Below are 15,307 nucleotides of genomic sequence, written 5' to 3' on the forward strand. Positions count from 1 at the left end.
GTGTAGGGGTAGTGTGCCTGTCTCTCACCCGGAGGCCCCGGGTTCGATTCCCGGCCAGGTCAGGGATTTTTATCTGGACCTGAGGGCTGGTTCGAGGTCCACTCAGCCTACGTGATGAGAATTGAGGAGCTATCTGACGGTGAGGTAGCGGCCCCGGTCTAGAAAGCCAAGAATAACGGCCGAGAGGATTCGTCGTGCTGACCACACGACACCTCGTAATCTGCAGGCCTTCGGGCTGAGCAGCGGTCGCTTGGTAGGCCAAGGCCCTTCAAGGGCTGTAGTGCCATGGGGTTTGGTTTGGTTTATGTAGGGAATCAGAGAATATTGCAAGATCATATGTAAAAGCTAGGCAATCTATCATCAAGCCAGTTCTCTTGTATCCTATTTGAAGTCCTATCCCGACCTCTTCCTTGGACATCTCTTTGCGCCATTCGTGAATTATTTTCTCCAGTACACAGTTGAAGAGTAGGGGCGATAATCCGTCTCCCTGCCTTACATCTGTCGAAGATGTCCGAAATCTCTCCCCTGAATTTCACTCTAGAGGTTGTGTTGGTTAGAGTCTGTTGGATAATTGCTCTCGATTTGTTGTCTAAACCCACCTCCTTTAGAATTTGGAGGAGTGAATGTCGATCTATAGAATCATAGGCTTTCTTGAAGTCGACGAAGGTAACCACAAACTTCTTATTTCTGAGACTCATATAGGAAAGAACAGACTTAAGATTCATGATCTGCTCTGCGCATAATCGACTTTTTCTAAACCCTCCTTGATATTCACCCAACTGTGAATCGAGCTGCTCTTCTCCCCGGGTCTGAAGGGCTTTCGAGAGAATTTTGTACGTTATCGAAAGGAGGGAGATGCCAAGGTAGTTGTTTACATCTGCTTTGTCACCTTTCTTATGAAGGGGATTAATCAGGGCTGTTGTCCAGTCACTTGGAATTCTCTCTGTTTCCTAGATCTCGTGAATGATCTCTATTAGTTTGTCGATCGCCTTGTCACCTGCGGTCTTCCAGAGTTCAGCAATTATTGCATCTTCGCCAGGTGCTTTGTTGTTCTTTAATGACTTGATGATCTGGTTGATTTCCTCTTTTGTAGGTGGAGAAGAGTCTGGGTTGGGACAAGTGGTTTCTTCAAAGACAAATTGTGATTCTGGTTCTTCACAGTTGAGAAGAGATGCAAAATATTTTGCCAAGATCTGACAGTTGTCCTTGTCGTTGTAGGCAAGTTTACCTTTGTGGTCACTGAAATGTAGACTTGGAGGGGTGTGTTTTGTGAGGTTGTGCTTGAACGTTCTATAGAAATCCCTGGTGTTGTTATTGAAATCCTGTTCGATCTGTGTCAGTTGGCTCTTGTCAAATGAGCGCTTTGCCCCACGGATGACCTTTGCTACATATTTTCTCACTACCAGGAAATCCTCATATCTATCTTGATTCTTCTGTGAAGTCCATCTTTGCCAGGCGAGTTGCCTTTGTGCTATTGCTTCATCACATTCACGAGTCCACCACGAGTGTTTCTTTAGTTTTGTTAGTACGACCGTCTCCTCAGCTGTTTTAACAATGGCGTTTTTCAGTTGATCCCAGTTCTCTGGATCCTAGGACTCATGGTTATGAGTGCACTTCGCTGATAACGAAGAATTAATCCAACGCCCTATATAAACCGACAAACAGAGCATGATGGCCGTGCGGTTAGGGGTGCTCAGCTGTGAGCTTGCATCCAGGAGTTCGAACCACACTGTCGGCAGCACTGAAGATGGTTTACCGTGGTTTCCCATTTTCACACCAGGCAAATTAATTAAGGCCACGGCCGCTTCCTTTCCACTCCTTACACTTTCCTATCCCATTGTCGCCGTCACACCTATCTGTGTCGATGCGACGCAAAGCAACCTGTAAAAAAAAAAAAAAAAAAAAAAAAAAAAGTCAACTACTATAAATGCACAAGGAAACAGTGAATGATGTCTCTTGGTACTAAAATAAATTACAACAACAACAACAACAGCAAAAACAATAATATCAACTCGTAAATAAGGAGTTATTATCGCTTGACCTCAGTAACACACTTCTGTACTGGGAGTGAGTAACTTTTTCTTACTAGTCACAGTCAGTCATTTGGAGTGCTGATAACCACATTTTGATTCAAGCACGCTGAAGATCTGGCACGTTTATTCTCGTTTCTTGTCCCACCCAGGTATATAAAGTGACCTGAATTCAGAAAGGAACCATAATCAGCTGAATAGACCAACAACAACCACCAGGATGAACAAACTGTTTGTAATTGCAGGTATGATTTTGAAGTACCGGTACCCAATATTAGACTTAAGTTCTTTCTTGCAAATCTCAATAAAGGGACAGTTAACACAGCGCAGAGTTTAAAGTGCTGAGTTCAAGGCTATTTTAATCGAAATAACAACCACTTTTGTTCTTAATTCTTATTTTTGAATCAGAAAATATGCCCGAAGAGTTTCTTCAAGACCGAGCTCGATAGCTGCAGTCACTTAAGTGCGGCCAGTATCCAGTAATCGGGAGATAGTGGGTTTGAGCCCCATTGTCGGCAGCCCTGAAGATGGTTTTCCGTGGTTTCCCATTTTCACACCAGGCAAATGCCGGGGCTGTACCTTAATTAAGGCCACGGCCGCTTCCTTCCAGTTCCTAGGCCTTTCCTATCCCATTGTCGCCGTAAGACATATCTGTGTCGGTGCAACGTAAAGCAAATAGCAAAACAAAAAAAACAAAAAAAGTTTCTTCAAGGGAAAGCTGGACAGAGTGGCTCAGGCGATTGAGGCGCTGGCCTTCTGACCCCAATTTGACAGGTTCGATCCTGGCTCAGTTCGGTGGTATTTCAAAGGGCTCAAATAGTGTACGTTGGCCTCATGTCGGTACATTTACTGGCACGTAAAAGAACTCCTGCGGTACTAAATTCGGGCACGTCAGCGTGTCCGAAAACCGTAAAAGTAGTCACTGGGACGTAAAGCCAATAACATTATTATTAGTTTCTTCGTGCAATGTTGTAAGGCAGGGCCTCTCAAACGCCCAAAATCTCACGCGTGCAAATCGAGGCGGAAGAGCTCCGTGCACTGTGCATCAGTCCCGCTCGGCTCGGACCAACGCTTCGTCTCTGGGCTACTCGGCTAAGCTCGGCTCAACTCGGCTATGATTTGGAGCGCTACGGAGCAATTCAGGAAGAGGAAGACAGGGGGAGCGAGCGAGACAGGCGTGTGGAAAGAGAGAGAGAGAGAGCGCTATTGCTCCAAATCGAGGAGTGGGGTTCTGCACTCTGGTTAACCAAGCGAAGTCGTCTTTTGCACCGTGCGCAGTGCATGCGCTTGTAAGGTGTTAAAATGTTTACATCCTATCTTTATTTTCAGAGATATTATTTTCAGTGTATTTATTTATTTATTTATTTATTTATTTATTTATTTATTTATTTATTTACTTATTTATTTGTTTATTTATTTATTTAATTATATCTATGTAATTTATTTCGTTTTATAATTTACTAGATATTTCACCGAGCGGAGTGGCCATGCCAAGCTCTGCATTCGGGAGACGTGTGGATTCGAAACCCACGGTCGGCTATCCTGAGAATGGTTTCCTATGGTTTCACGTTTTCACATCCAGGAAAATACCAGGACAGTTCCTATTCATGGGCCACAGTCGATTCCTTCCACGCCCTCATCATCACTCATTTTATCTTCATTAGCTCAACTGAGGCTGGCGTCAGGAGGGGCATCCGGGCGTAAAACATGCCTTGTGAATTCATCTCACCTCATCCCCGATCCCGCATCAAGAAACGGGACTATGGGTTAGACGTACATGCAACTGACTACATCGTTCGAAAAGAACGATCACTTACATCAAAATATGTTAAGAATAGTTTCAAAAGATAAAAAAATATTTGTTGGCACCCTACAATTTTAACTCATTTCTGTTTAAAGATGAGCGTCTGTGGCTCAGGCGGCAGCGCGCTGGCCTCATATCGCTGGGTTCCGTGGTTCAAATTCCGGTCACTCCATGCGAGATTTGTGCTGAACAAAGTGGAGGCGAGAGAGGTTATTCTCCTGGACTCCTGTTCTACCTATCATCTTTCATTCCAGCGACACTCTCCAATATCATTTCACTTCATCTCTCAATCATTAATCATTGCCCCCAGAGGAGTGCGACAGGCTTCGGCAGCCGGCGCAATTTCCTATCCTCGCCGCTAAACGGGGACTTCATTCATTCCATTCCTGACCCGTTCGAATGACTGGAAACAGGCTGAGGATTGTCCTGTTTTCCTGTTTAAATATATAACAAGATATTCAGGGTGAAAAGACTGAAAATGTGATTAACTCGCGATTCAAACTCGAATTTCCCATTCTCCCGACGGATTGGGATAAATGATGTGTGTGAGGGGAGGGGGGTTGAGTTTTAATGGCTAGTCCACACCAAAGTTAAGCGTTTAGAATTAAGTTTGGATAGAGCACTTATGTCAGAACTTTTAATTTATGATGTAGCAGGCTTTCAAAATTTTCTTCAGAATGTCCCCACATGACTTTCAGTTCTTGTTGGCAGTAATTGGGTCCGAAATTACAAGAAATGATACAGGTTATCGGAAGCCGGCTCCATTAATGAGGCTAGTTTTTCTTATTATTATTCTTTTTTTTTGCTAGGGGCTTTACGTCGCACCGACACAGATAGGTCTTATGGCGACGATGGGATAGGAAAGGCCTAGGAGTTGGAAGGAAGCGGCCGTGGCCTTAATTAAGGTACAGCCCCTGCATGTGCCTGGTGTGAAAATGGGAAACCACCGAAAACCATTTTCAGGGTTGCCGATAGTGGGATTCGAACCTACTATCTCCCGGATGCAAGCTCACAGCCGCGCGCCTCTACACGCACGGCCAACTCGCCCGGTATTATTCTTCTTCTTCTTAATCTGTTTACCCTCCAGGGTCGGCTTTTCCCTCGAACTCAGCGAGGGATCCCACCTCTACCGCCTCAAGGGCAGTGTCCTGGAGCTTCAGACTTTGGGTCGGGGGATACAACTGGGGAGAATGACATGTATCTCGCCCATGCGGCCTCACCTGCTAGACAGTAATTTGCACTCCGAATACTGCCGATCTCTATACGAAACTGTTGGTTACTGGGCGTAAATAATTATTTTTCGTTAAGCTGTGCTTATAATGTGAAGGAAGATGAGACAGCTTCTATCTGTGTTTCGTCTCAAACTACATCAGTCACCGCCAACCTTGACCGACATATACTCAGTGGTCAAGATAGCTTAGGTAAGCACGTGTACATACAGTAGTTACAATACATTCAACTTGGAACTGTTTTATTGTTGTTTATTATTCCTTTTAGAGCGTCAATACAGTTTAGGTTATTAGACATAAATGGTTGTGTGTTTAGTAACTGTTTTAGTTGTGGTGTTGTGGGATCTACTAAAGTGTTTGCAAAACGTAGGCCTACAATTGAGGACCATTTCTGCAAACCATGCTTTGTGAATTTTTTCATGAGACACAGAAAACTATTTTCGGCCATTATACTTGGCTTTAGACCGGGACCCAAAATATTAGTACGACATTTTTTTAAATAATTTTGGCACTGCAAGAATTATCTTGGTTTTGTCATCAATTAAACATAGTAATTTTGCAATTAAACTATTACAGTACATCATTCTTGCAGGTGTTGGCATGTACTGGTACACTCCTTACGAATATGAAAGAAACCAAGAAATGAAAGAAAATATGATTCTTGTTTTATAGAGTTGGAGACACCAATACTTATCCACTTTTTACGCCATTTCTCCTACATCAGAGTCTTCAAAAAATTGAAACATTGCTTTTGTTACATACTTCATCGCTCTTTTGCACATTTTCATAGATATATTTGGCATCATCTAAAACCTCAAAAATTCTCATCCATTCTACACCTCCCTTGCTTTTCATGATTACTAGCAGTTTCCCGCAGGCTCCGCCCACAATGTACAAAGTATGGCGCTGTTCGTTACTATCCTCACGGATGTATTTGCAAAGTTTCGAGTTAATGAAATAAAGCACGTGATCTGTTGTGGGAATAGAACGTAATATTATGTCAACAAAACACTTGGGAATACTTCACACAAATAAATTGAATTAAACATTCCTTGGAACAGCACTACGCGCCGAACTGTTAAAAAGTCCTTCAAAGATCTTCGTCATGGAGACAAATGTACTCATAACTTTTCTCAGAATGTACCAATTTAAGTAATTGTTGCCTTAAAAGAATGCGCTTGATCCACTGGTGTTTTAGACCAAAAAGAATTGCGTACCTCAATTAGAACGAAAGATATGATTGCTTCAATGAGAAAAAATGTTGAAGAAATGAGACGTCAAATTGAATGTGCACTCATAACTTTCCTCATAATCAACCAATTTGAATAGTTAAGAGCTGAAATGAAACAGCTTGATCCACTGAGTGTTCTTAGGCCACAACGAACTCCGTACCTTAATTAGAACCAAAGATATGACTTCTTCAAAGAGACAAAAAAATTGATAAAATCAAATAAATTGAGGAAGGCGGAAGTTAAGTGATTTATAGTACCTGATGACAAATCTGTGCATAAATCATTCAATTAAAAATGAATGAAGGAAATCGACCGGATAGAATGGCCGGGCTGTCTGACTTTAGTTTTCATAAAAAAATTAATATATAGACTAGCAGATTCCCCGCTAGCTCCGCCCGCAGTGTACAAAGTATGGTGTTGTTCGTTACTTTTTCTTTTTTTGCTTTACGTCGCACCGACACAGATAGGTCTTATGGGGACGATGGGAAAGGAAAGGTCTAGGAGTTAGAAGGAAGCGGCCGTGGCCTTAATTAAGGTACAGCCCCAGCCAGCATTTGCCTGATGTGAAAATGGGAAACCACGGAAAACCATCTTCAGGGCTGCCGACAGTGGGATTCGAACCCACTATCTCCCGGATGCAAGCTCACAGCCGCGCGCCTCAAACCGCACGGCGAACTCGCCTGGTTTGTTGGTTACTGTCCTCACGGATGTATTTGCAAAGTTTCGAGTTAATGAAATAAAGCACATGATCTGCTGTGGTAATAGAATGTAATATAATGTCAACAAAACACTTGAAAATACATCACACAAAGAAATTGAATTAAAACGTTCCTTGGAACAACACTACGCGCCGGACTGTTAAAACATCCGTCAAATATCTTCGTCATGCAGACAAATGTACTCATAACTTTTCTCAGAATCTAGAAATTTAAGTAGTTACTACCTCAAAAGAAAGCGCTTGATCCACTGAGTGTTTTTAGACCAAAACGTACCTTAATTAGGACGAAAGATTTAATTACTTTAACGGGAAAAAATGTTGAAGAAATGGGACGTCAAATTGAATGTGCACTATAACTTTCCTCAGAATCAACCAGTTTGAATAGTTAAGAGCTGAAATGAAGGATTTTGATCCACTGAGTGTTCTTAGGTCAAAACGAACTCCGTACCTCAATTAGAGCCAAGGATATGATAGCTTCAAAGAGACAAAACATTGAAAAATCAAATAATTTGAGGAAGGCGAAAGTTAAATTATTTATAGTGCCTGATGACAAATCTGTGCACGAATACCTTTCAGTTAAAAAAAATGAAGGAAATCGACGGCATAGAATGGCCGTACTGACTGACTTCAGTTTTCATCAATATTTTTAATATATAGACTAGCAGTTTCCCGCTGGCTCCGCCCGCAATGTACAATGTATGGTGTTGTTCGTTACTATCCTCACGGATGTATTTGCACAGTTTCGAGTTAATGAAATAAAGCACATGATCCGGTGGTAAGGGAATGTATTATTATGTCAACAAAACACTTGAAAATACATCACACAAAGAATTTGAATTAAACGTTCCTCGGAAGCACTGTTAAAAAGTACTTCAAAGATCTTTGTCGTGGAGACAAATATACTCATAACTTTTCTCAGAATCTACCAATTTAAGTAGTTATTACCTCGAAAGAAAGAGCTTGATCCACTGAGCGTGTTTAGGCCAAAACGAATGGCGTACCTCAATTACAACGAAAGATATGGTTGCTTCAAAGAGAAAAAATGTTGAAGAAAAGAGACATCAAATTGAATGTGCACTCATAACTTTCCTCAGAATCAACAAATTTGAATAGTTAAGAGCTGAAATGAAATAGCTTGATCCACTGAGTGTTCTTAGGCCAAAACTAACTCTGTACCTCAATTAAAACCAAAGATATGATTGCTTCAAAAATACAAAAAATTGATAAAATCAAATAATTTGAGGAAGGCGGAAGTTAAGTCATTTATAGTACCGGATGACAAATTTGTGCATGAATACCTTTTAGTTTAAAAAAATATGAAGGAAATCGACCGGATAGAATGGCCGGACTGACTGACTTAAGTTTTCATAAATTCTTTTAATATATAGGCTAGATTTCTGCGTGGTGGCACCGTCCATGGGTTTGAAGTCGTTATTTACCTTCTTCGTTACACTCACTTTTGATTTTAGTCCTGAGAATGTATTTTTTTTACTGAATTTGACACAAGTTGTATCAGGGGTAGATTATACTGGCAACCAAATCGGGCCACAGCGAGAATTGATAGTAGAACGAATTCTTGGTTCAAAGTGCTGTAGTTACAGTAGGTCTTATGGAGATGATGGGAGCGACAGTGGTCTTGATTAAGGAACAACGCCATCATTTGCCTGGTGTAAATATGGGAAAACACGGAAAGCCATCTTCAGGGCTGCCGACAGTGGGGTAAGAACCCACTATCTCCCGAATACAAGCTGGCAGCTAAGTGACCCAGACTGGTTATACGTATATATGCAGGTCGAATCACCTAAAACTTGCACCCCAAATATTTCTGATATGGAAGATGCTACTGACGTGCTTTTTTTCACAGAAATGGAATGTAACCAAGGGCTCATAATTGTAGCCCATACACAAATGTATTAGAATATGTATTTATTTTAGAAAGTTTCATTTTTCAAATGAAACAGTGCTTATTGACATTAGTAATATAAAACTAGAATAAATTATAATATCAATGGTGATTTTTCAGGATTCTAGTACAAATAGTTTACGGGCTATCGTAGATTGAAAATTGTTGATACTGGCAGTGGTCTGCTCAATGTGTCAGCACGAAATTAAGAAAAAATGTATTTTGAAGAAGAAAAATAATTTACCTACAAAGGTTGTATTCAAAATGATGACCACTAGCTTCAATACAAGCTTCCAGTCTGCCATGAAAAGATTGACGCATACATTCCAACATTTCATCAGAATTTTCAGCGCAGTCATCAGTAATATGTAGTTTAATATCATCTGGTGTACTCGGTATGTTCTTGTAAACAGTGTCTTTTATCTTTCCCCAGAGAAAAAAGCTAAAGGGGTCAAATCTAGTGAACAGGCCGGCCAAGGTACTATCTGCGCACTTTTTAGCAATAGATTTGTGTACGGGTTTGATGAGTAAGGAGGGAGCACTTCCGATTCCGTTAGTACTGCCAACTGAATGGAAATGAAATCTGAATTGAATCGATAATATGATCGATCGATAAGAATTTTCTGAATCTTTGTTATTTTAGGCCAACAACTGTGTCACACACACACATTATATAACATTTCTCGACGCAAATCTTATTCCTAGAGTGAATTCTATAGTTTGGCTTTGCTGTGTAAATAACAACAGTACTAGTACGTAAAGTGTACGCCAGATGTCGCACAGCGATTTATAGTTTGTGTTTCAAAGATTGCCAGTACGAATCTCGAAGATTGCCGAGGTCGACCGCTTCAGCACTAGGGTGTAAATCTATCGCTAAAAAGTGCGCAGATAGTATAGTACACCCTACCGGGCTTCGAATGGATGACCCACGCATAAGAATGCCTCCACGTAATGGGGTAAACACCCACGGATGAGATTTGATTGAAGAGCGGGTCGAATTGCTTAACGAGCTTCGAACCGCTCCCCTTCCTACTTTCTGTGCCGGCCCGGCAGCCTGAGCACTTGGGGAAGTGGTACGTTCAAAGAAAAACAAAAACAACAAATACTTAAGATGGAGTCTTATGTCTATAATATGAAAGTAGGATCTCTGGGTTCAAATGCCTATTGGATACTGCTTAACACTGCTACAAATGACAAGAATCATAAAGTAGGGGTTACGAATACAAATTTATTCAAAATGACAATTAAAAAAAAAAGTTGACACAGCTCTATACAATGACTCTCCACATATGGGAGGAAAAGAAAATAATAATCATTTTAAAGTACGAATCGCCCATGGGCGTCGTTTGCCCAACGGTATGATTGAGGTTTCGCGACTTGCTATCGTTCATTTTTCCTCGTTAATTCATACCGTTCATGAATTTTGTACATTCTTCTGTCGATCACACCGTGAGATGAACTGATGTCCCTATACACAAATATTACTAGCTGTTCTAAGCACGAACATAACCGGGGCCTACACTACATAATATCATATTAAAAGACACATTTGCATAATGCACAAACAAACACAAATACCATTTTTGCTAAACCCCGGACTACTCATCTATCACCAAGACCACACAACGTGCACATAGGTTCTGTTTGAACTCAAAAATATGTGCACATAATTACGAAACATACACAAAATATATGGATATATACAATTCATGCACACAGGAGAACCATTCCTAGAAAAGAAACAGCATGGTTATCACTGTCTCCGGCCCACAGCGCAAGCTTGGAGCAGCTCGCCCAAGGCGCCACCATAATCCGGAGTCGAACTGGCAGACTCCCGACCGAGAGGTACTGTGGGTTTCTGTAGATCCCTAGAATAGTTACTCTCATATCGCCGGATATCGGGGGGATCCCTACTCATGTATTAAATACCTTTAAAAGAAGTTACCGTGATATTATCATTATACAAGTATTCTTAGCTAAGCCATTTAACCCAAACAAAAGAACGCGGGCAGACCCGGGCTCCAAGCCCTAACACAATGGGATACGGGACCCTATTGTCACGAGGGCGAGAGCTAGACATTCACAACAAGGAAGGCCGGCCATTCACTTCGCCCGGCCATTCAGATTCTTCTCTCCCTCAAACGTTCACCCTCTCGTCTCGGGGACACATCCTTGGCCCCTTTCATTTGCTTATTTATATTATCGTGGAATTCCCATAAAATACTCTTTTATTCTCTCTCATTATTATCACTGAGACTGGGGCACGATCACTTCTCAATCATCTCATCGTAAATTCCTATTCGGCCTTCTCACTACGTCTCATATCGCGTATCTTCTTCCCTTGGGCCTCTGGCTCTCATGGCTCCTCGTTCATACCACATCAATACATTTATATCTAAACCTTCTGACCAAAGATTAGGGACTCCCGCCTCTGGGCCTTACCCCGGCTATAGATTAAAAGAAAACACTCCAAACCATTATGGCCAATTAATCAAAAATCACGGGAGACTTGCACATGGTCCCTCACACTTATCTAAATCACACAATATGTACCTCTCCCGGTCGGGATTTTCTTCTTTCTTGCAGTCCATGCACTGATTATATCTGTAAGCTAGGCATGCATTGTCTGACTGACCCATGAGTTTCCCTGGCATATTTGACAACCTCGTGGGACAGTGACTACCAATATTTCGACATGTTTCCCTGCTTGCCAGCACTATTTTTCCAACCGCCCCTACGGGAAACTCAAATATTCTCCTAACCTTGTTCCCATATTTGCTAGGACATTCTACATATTACTAAAAATATAACCCTCACGATAAGCTAATCATTAAGAAAGAAATATGAGTCGTCCGGGAATTTAGCTTCCTTGAATTTTACTTCAACATTATAAAAATCAATAAAATTTCCATCTAGGACATGCATTAACTTACAACATTTTGATATTTACAAAAGAACGCTAATCCTATCCCCGGGTTATGTCATGCTTAGAAATTAAATTTGGACATCACTCATCTGTTTGGTGGCCGTTGTTTATCCTTCCACGGGAGACCCATGGTGAAGTTCTTAGTACTCCATGACCACTCGGTAGGTGGCGGGCGTGCAGTCCTTCATCCCTGGTCCATACAAGTCCGACATCCTGGGGGACTCGTCACAGCTGAAATCTTACAGTAATCCAAGATGGGTACACTTTTACACTCGTCACACGTCCTCTATTTCAGAGTTTACACCCACGAATAAGACGGTCTTTCAAACCACAGCGGGCGCGTTCACAGTAAGAATCGGGTGGCTCACAAGACTCGAGCCCCTGATTCAAAGTAACACTTTGGGTGATACCTAATTATGAATTTCACTGACTCATTAAACCGGCAGTTTCTCAGCCGAATTCTAATACTTGTTCGAAAATTATGCTCGCGGTTTTTACTAGTTTGACACGCAGCACAGAAACAATTCACCTAGGCTCGTTTGGCCTCCCGTTCACTACACAAAGGCTTTTGTACAAGGGTTTCTGACTGTAACTGGAGCACCGCGGGACGCAGTGTCCGTCTCACGACCCGTGAAAGAATAACTGTCTCTCCAATGGCCTGCTCGGCCTATATCATCTTGCCCGCCGGAAGCTTGGGGGCGTCAACGTTCACGGTTCATTAAGAACAAGAGCTCCTTTCGTACCAAGAATTGACGATATTTAAATATTGCATCTTGTAGCCCTCTGTCTCCTCTTTCATTTGAGCCAGGCGTGCTGGACCTACGATCAGCAGTTTTTATGTAATTTGCTTCCCGCCTTTGATTAATTCATAGCGTCCCTCGGGAGGTGGAGTTAACTTTGAGCGCGAATCTTGGCTTGGGTGACGCCGCTGTATCCACATGTGTTAGCGATATGTTACATCTTGACAGCTGGTGACCTCATTTCTTCCCCTGCATAAGTTATTACATATTTTTAGTCTGGGGAACGCAGAAAATTCCGCTCTATTCAATGGTGTGTCTCACATAATTTTCCCATGTCTGGATTAAAATATCATTCCATTGTTTACGCGCCAAAGTCCGATGTTGGCACCCGTGACACGTGCATAAAAAACCGGAAGTTCCTTATGTTCGTTTGGAACTCTGGGAAGCTAGGCCACACCTCGGGGCGTATCTGACTACTCCAGCATCGCGTCCCCTTCTATCTCTCTCTCTAAGTTGAGAGCGTATTTCCGCGGGGGCTTGGCTGTTGCTTTGTCCTCCCTTTGTTCGCAGGCGCTCTTTTCGCGGGTTCCATTCTGGCAGAACGCCGCTCGATCCCCTTCGCCCATACTGCTACCAATGACGCGACCTTTAGGAGTAATTTTAATGGAGTATAAAGGCCCATATTATTCCCATGAGCTGTACAGGACACTGTACGGTTTCAATAGGTCACATCATCCAACAATCAGTAAGGACAAGCTGTAGTACATTGTGCACTATGCGCTCGACAGCCATCATGCTAATCCTCCTACTCTGCAGTGGAACGTCTCCTAACATCTGTGGAAGTTGGCCTATTAGGAGGATGAGATACATTTTAGAATCTAGTGTTCCTTCTATTAAAAAATGGCCCATGAACTGATGGTTCACTATCCCACACCACAAATTTAAACTCCATGGACCCTGACGTTCCACCTGACGAAGCCAATGGGGATTGTTTAAGGACCAATAGCGTATGTTCTGGGGCTATCACTGATCTCTATACATGGATCGCTGATGGCAGGTCTCCGCTGCAGGAGAAAGTACACCATGTTGAGCGCGCGGTTCGCCATGTTGGCGTACCCAACCTAGAGCTCTCCTTATGGGGAAGCAATGATAATATAGTCAATTTTAAGTCACAATTAATGGCGCATTGGAATATTTAAAAATATAGAGACATGTTCACTCAAAGCATAAGGACATTGGGATCACTGACACGTCATTCCGAACTCAGTAAATCTCCGGGATAGCAATAAACATGAGTGTATAGTAACGGCCGACAAATATTAACTTAGGTGCTGAATACATGCAATTAGCGATCGGTAACACAATACGAGTGAAAATCAGTTTCTGGAAACATTGCTGTAAATTGTATACATGTATGCCACGAAATTATGCATTCTTAAAATGATGTACCTACAAACGTAGCTCACTATACAGGCCTATATTCGACATATCGTAATCGGTGCTTGATAATGAATTTCTGTTTCCTGTTTCCATGAAATAACGCGCATATTATCAAATTAAAATATCATTGAAGCAAATGTACACATTTATAAAACCAGCAAATATTCAAAACTAGTCAATATATCATATTACATGCAGCTTAATTTACTATTAGAGACCTCTTTAATTAAATTCAGCTAGCAAAGCGATATTGATAGTCATCATCAGAAATATGTAACACCAGTTAAAAGAGTCCCAAATACCACGAATAGTATAATGGGATAGCCCCAAACACCCACCACACTTTCCCTTCTCCCACCACTCCAGTGTCTGAAACCCATAATTATTACTGATGTAAATAAGGTCTAGAATTCCTCCACACTTAATTTTATAAGATTGTTATAAGGTCACGTCAATTATTTCATCGAAACCGTCAGTTTAATTATGAGAAATAAAAAATATAAGTAAATCTTTACTTGCAGTTAATGTTCAGTAAAATTGAAAACAGTTGGCTGTACATCACTTCTAAGGTGTACAATTTGTCCATTTCTATCAAAACAGTCTTCATCTAAGTGATCCGAGCAGAGAACAGCTCTTTTAGAAGGCTCCCAATTCTCCCGCCTGATACTCCTAATCGATGATCTTAAATGTTCGGGTCTCGAGAAAGGAAACCTACAAAAATTAATTGCCATTTTGCTCCCAGAATATGCGAAATAAGATACAATAAACCTAAAACTCAAAACACTACCCTAGGGAGATTCTTATGTACAGTATAAAACTCCCCGATGAAATGATTTCTCCTTCTCCTGATCGGTTCTGTTTGTACATCCATAAGCTGAACACTGCGGTATGTTAATACCCCGTAGAATGTTTCTTCATTCATATTTCAGATAAACACGTACATATTTAAATTGAATCTTGTAATCCACAAGTATACTACAAGGCAACGAACCTAGATTCGTAAAATACACTACTATTTACTCTGCAATAACAAAGCACAGAACACTCGTGGAACTACAATCAAGAGGCCTGGTGTCACTGAACTAAGCATAAACAAAGCAAGCGCGCTCCTCGTGATCTATTGCACCATGCACTCGCTGCCATCTTACTACGCCAGTCATCTTCTATTCGGCTTACTGCTACCCAAGCTACCAGCCATCCAGGTATAGAGATCAGTGGGGCTATACTTGGCCATGACTTGTAAATGTTGCTTCATCACTAAATAAAATATATGATAAATTTAGTG

General features: G+C 41.6%; 1 protein-coding gene across 1 annotated transcript in view; it reads left to right on the plus strand.

Moving 5' to 3' along the window:
- The first annotated feature begins 2,178 nt into the window (after positions 1–2,178).
- The window catches only part of LOC136871879 (uncharacterized), a 34,118-nt gene continuing 20,989 nt past the window's right edge, over positions 2,179–15,307 (plus strand). The window contains exon 1 of the mRNA XM_067145538.2: positions 2,179–2,275. Within this exon, the coding sequence (XP_067001639.2) occupies positions 2,251–2,275 (25 nt within the window). The 5' untranslated portion in view covers positions 2,179–2,250. The remainder of the gene's footprint in view (positions 2,276–15,307) is intronic.

The sequence above is a fragment of the Anabrus simplex genome, chromosome 4 (assembly GCF_040414725.1).
Source record: "Anabrus simplex isolate iqAnaSimp1 chromosome 4, ASM4041472v1, whole genome shotgun sequence".
Lineage (NCBI taxonomy): Eukaryota > Metazoa > Arthropoda > Insecta > Orthoptera > Tettigoniidae > Anabrus > Anabrus simplex.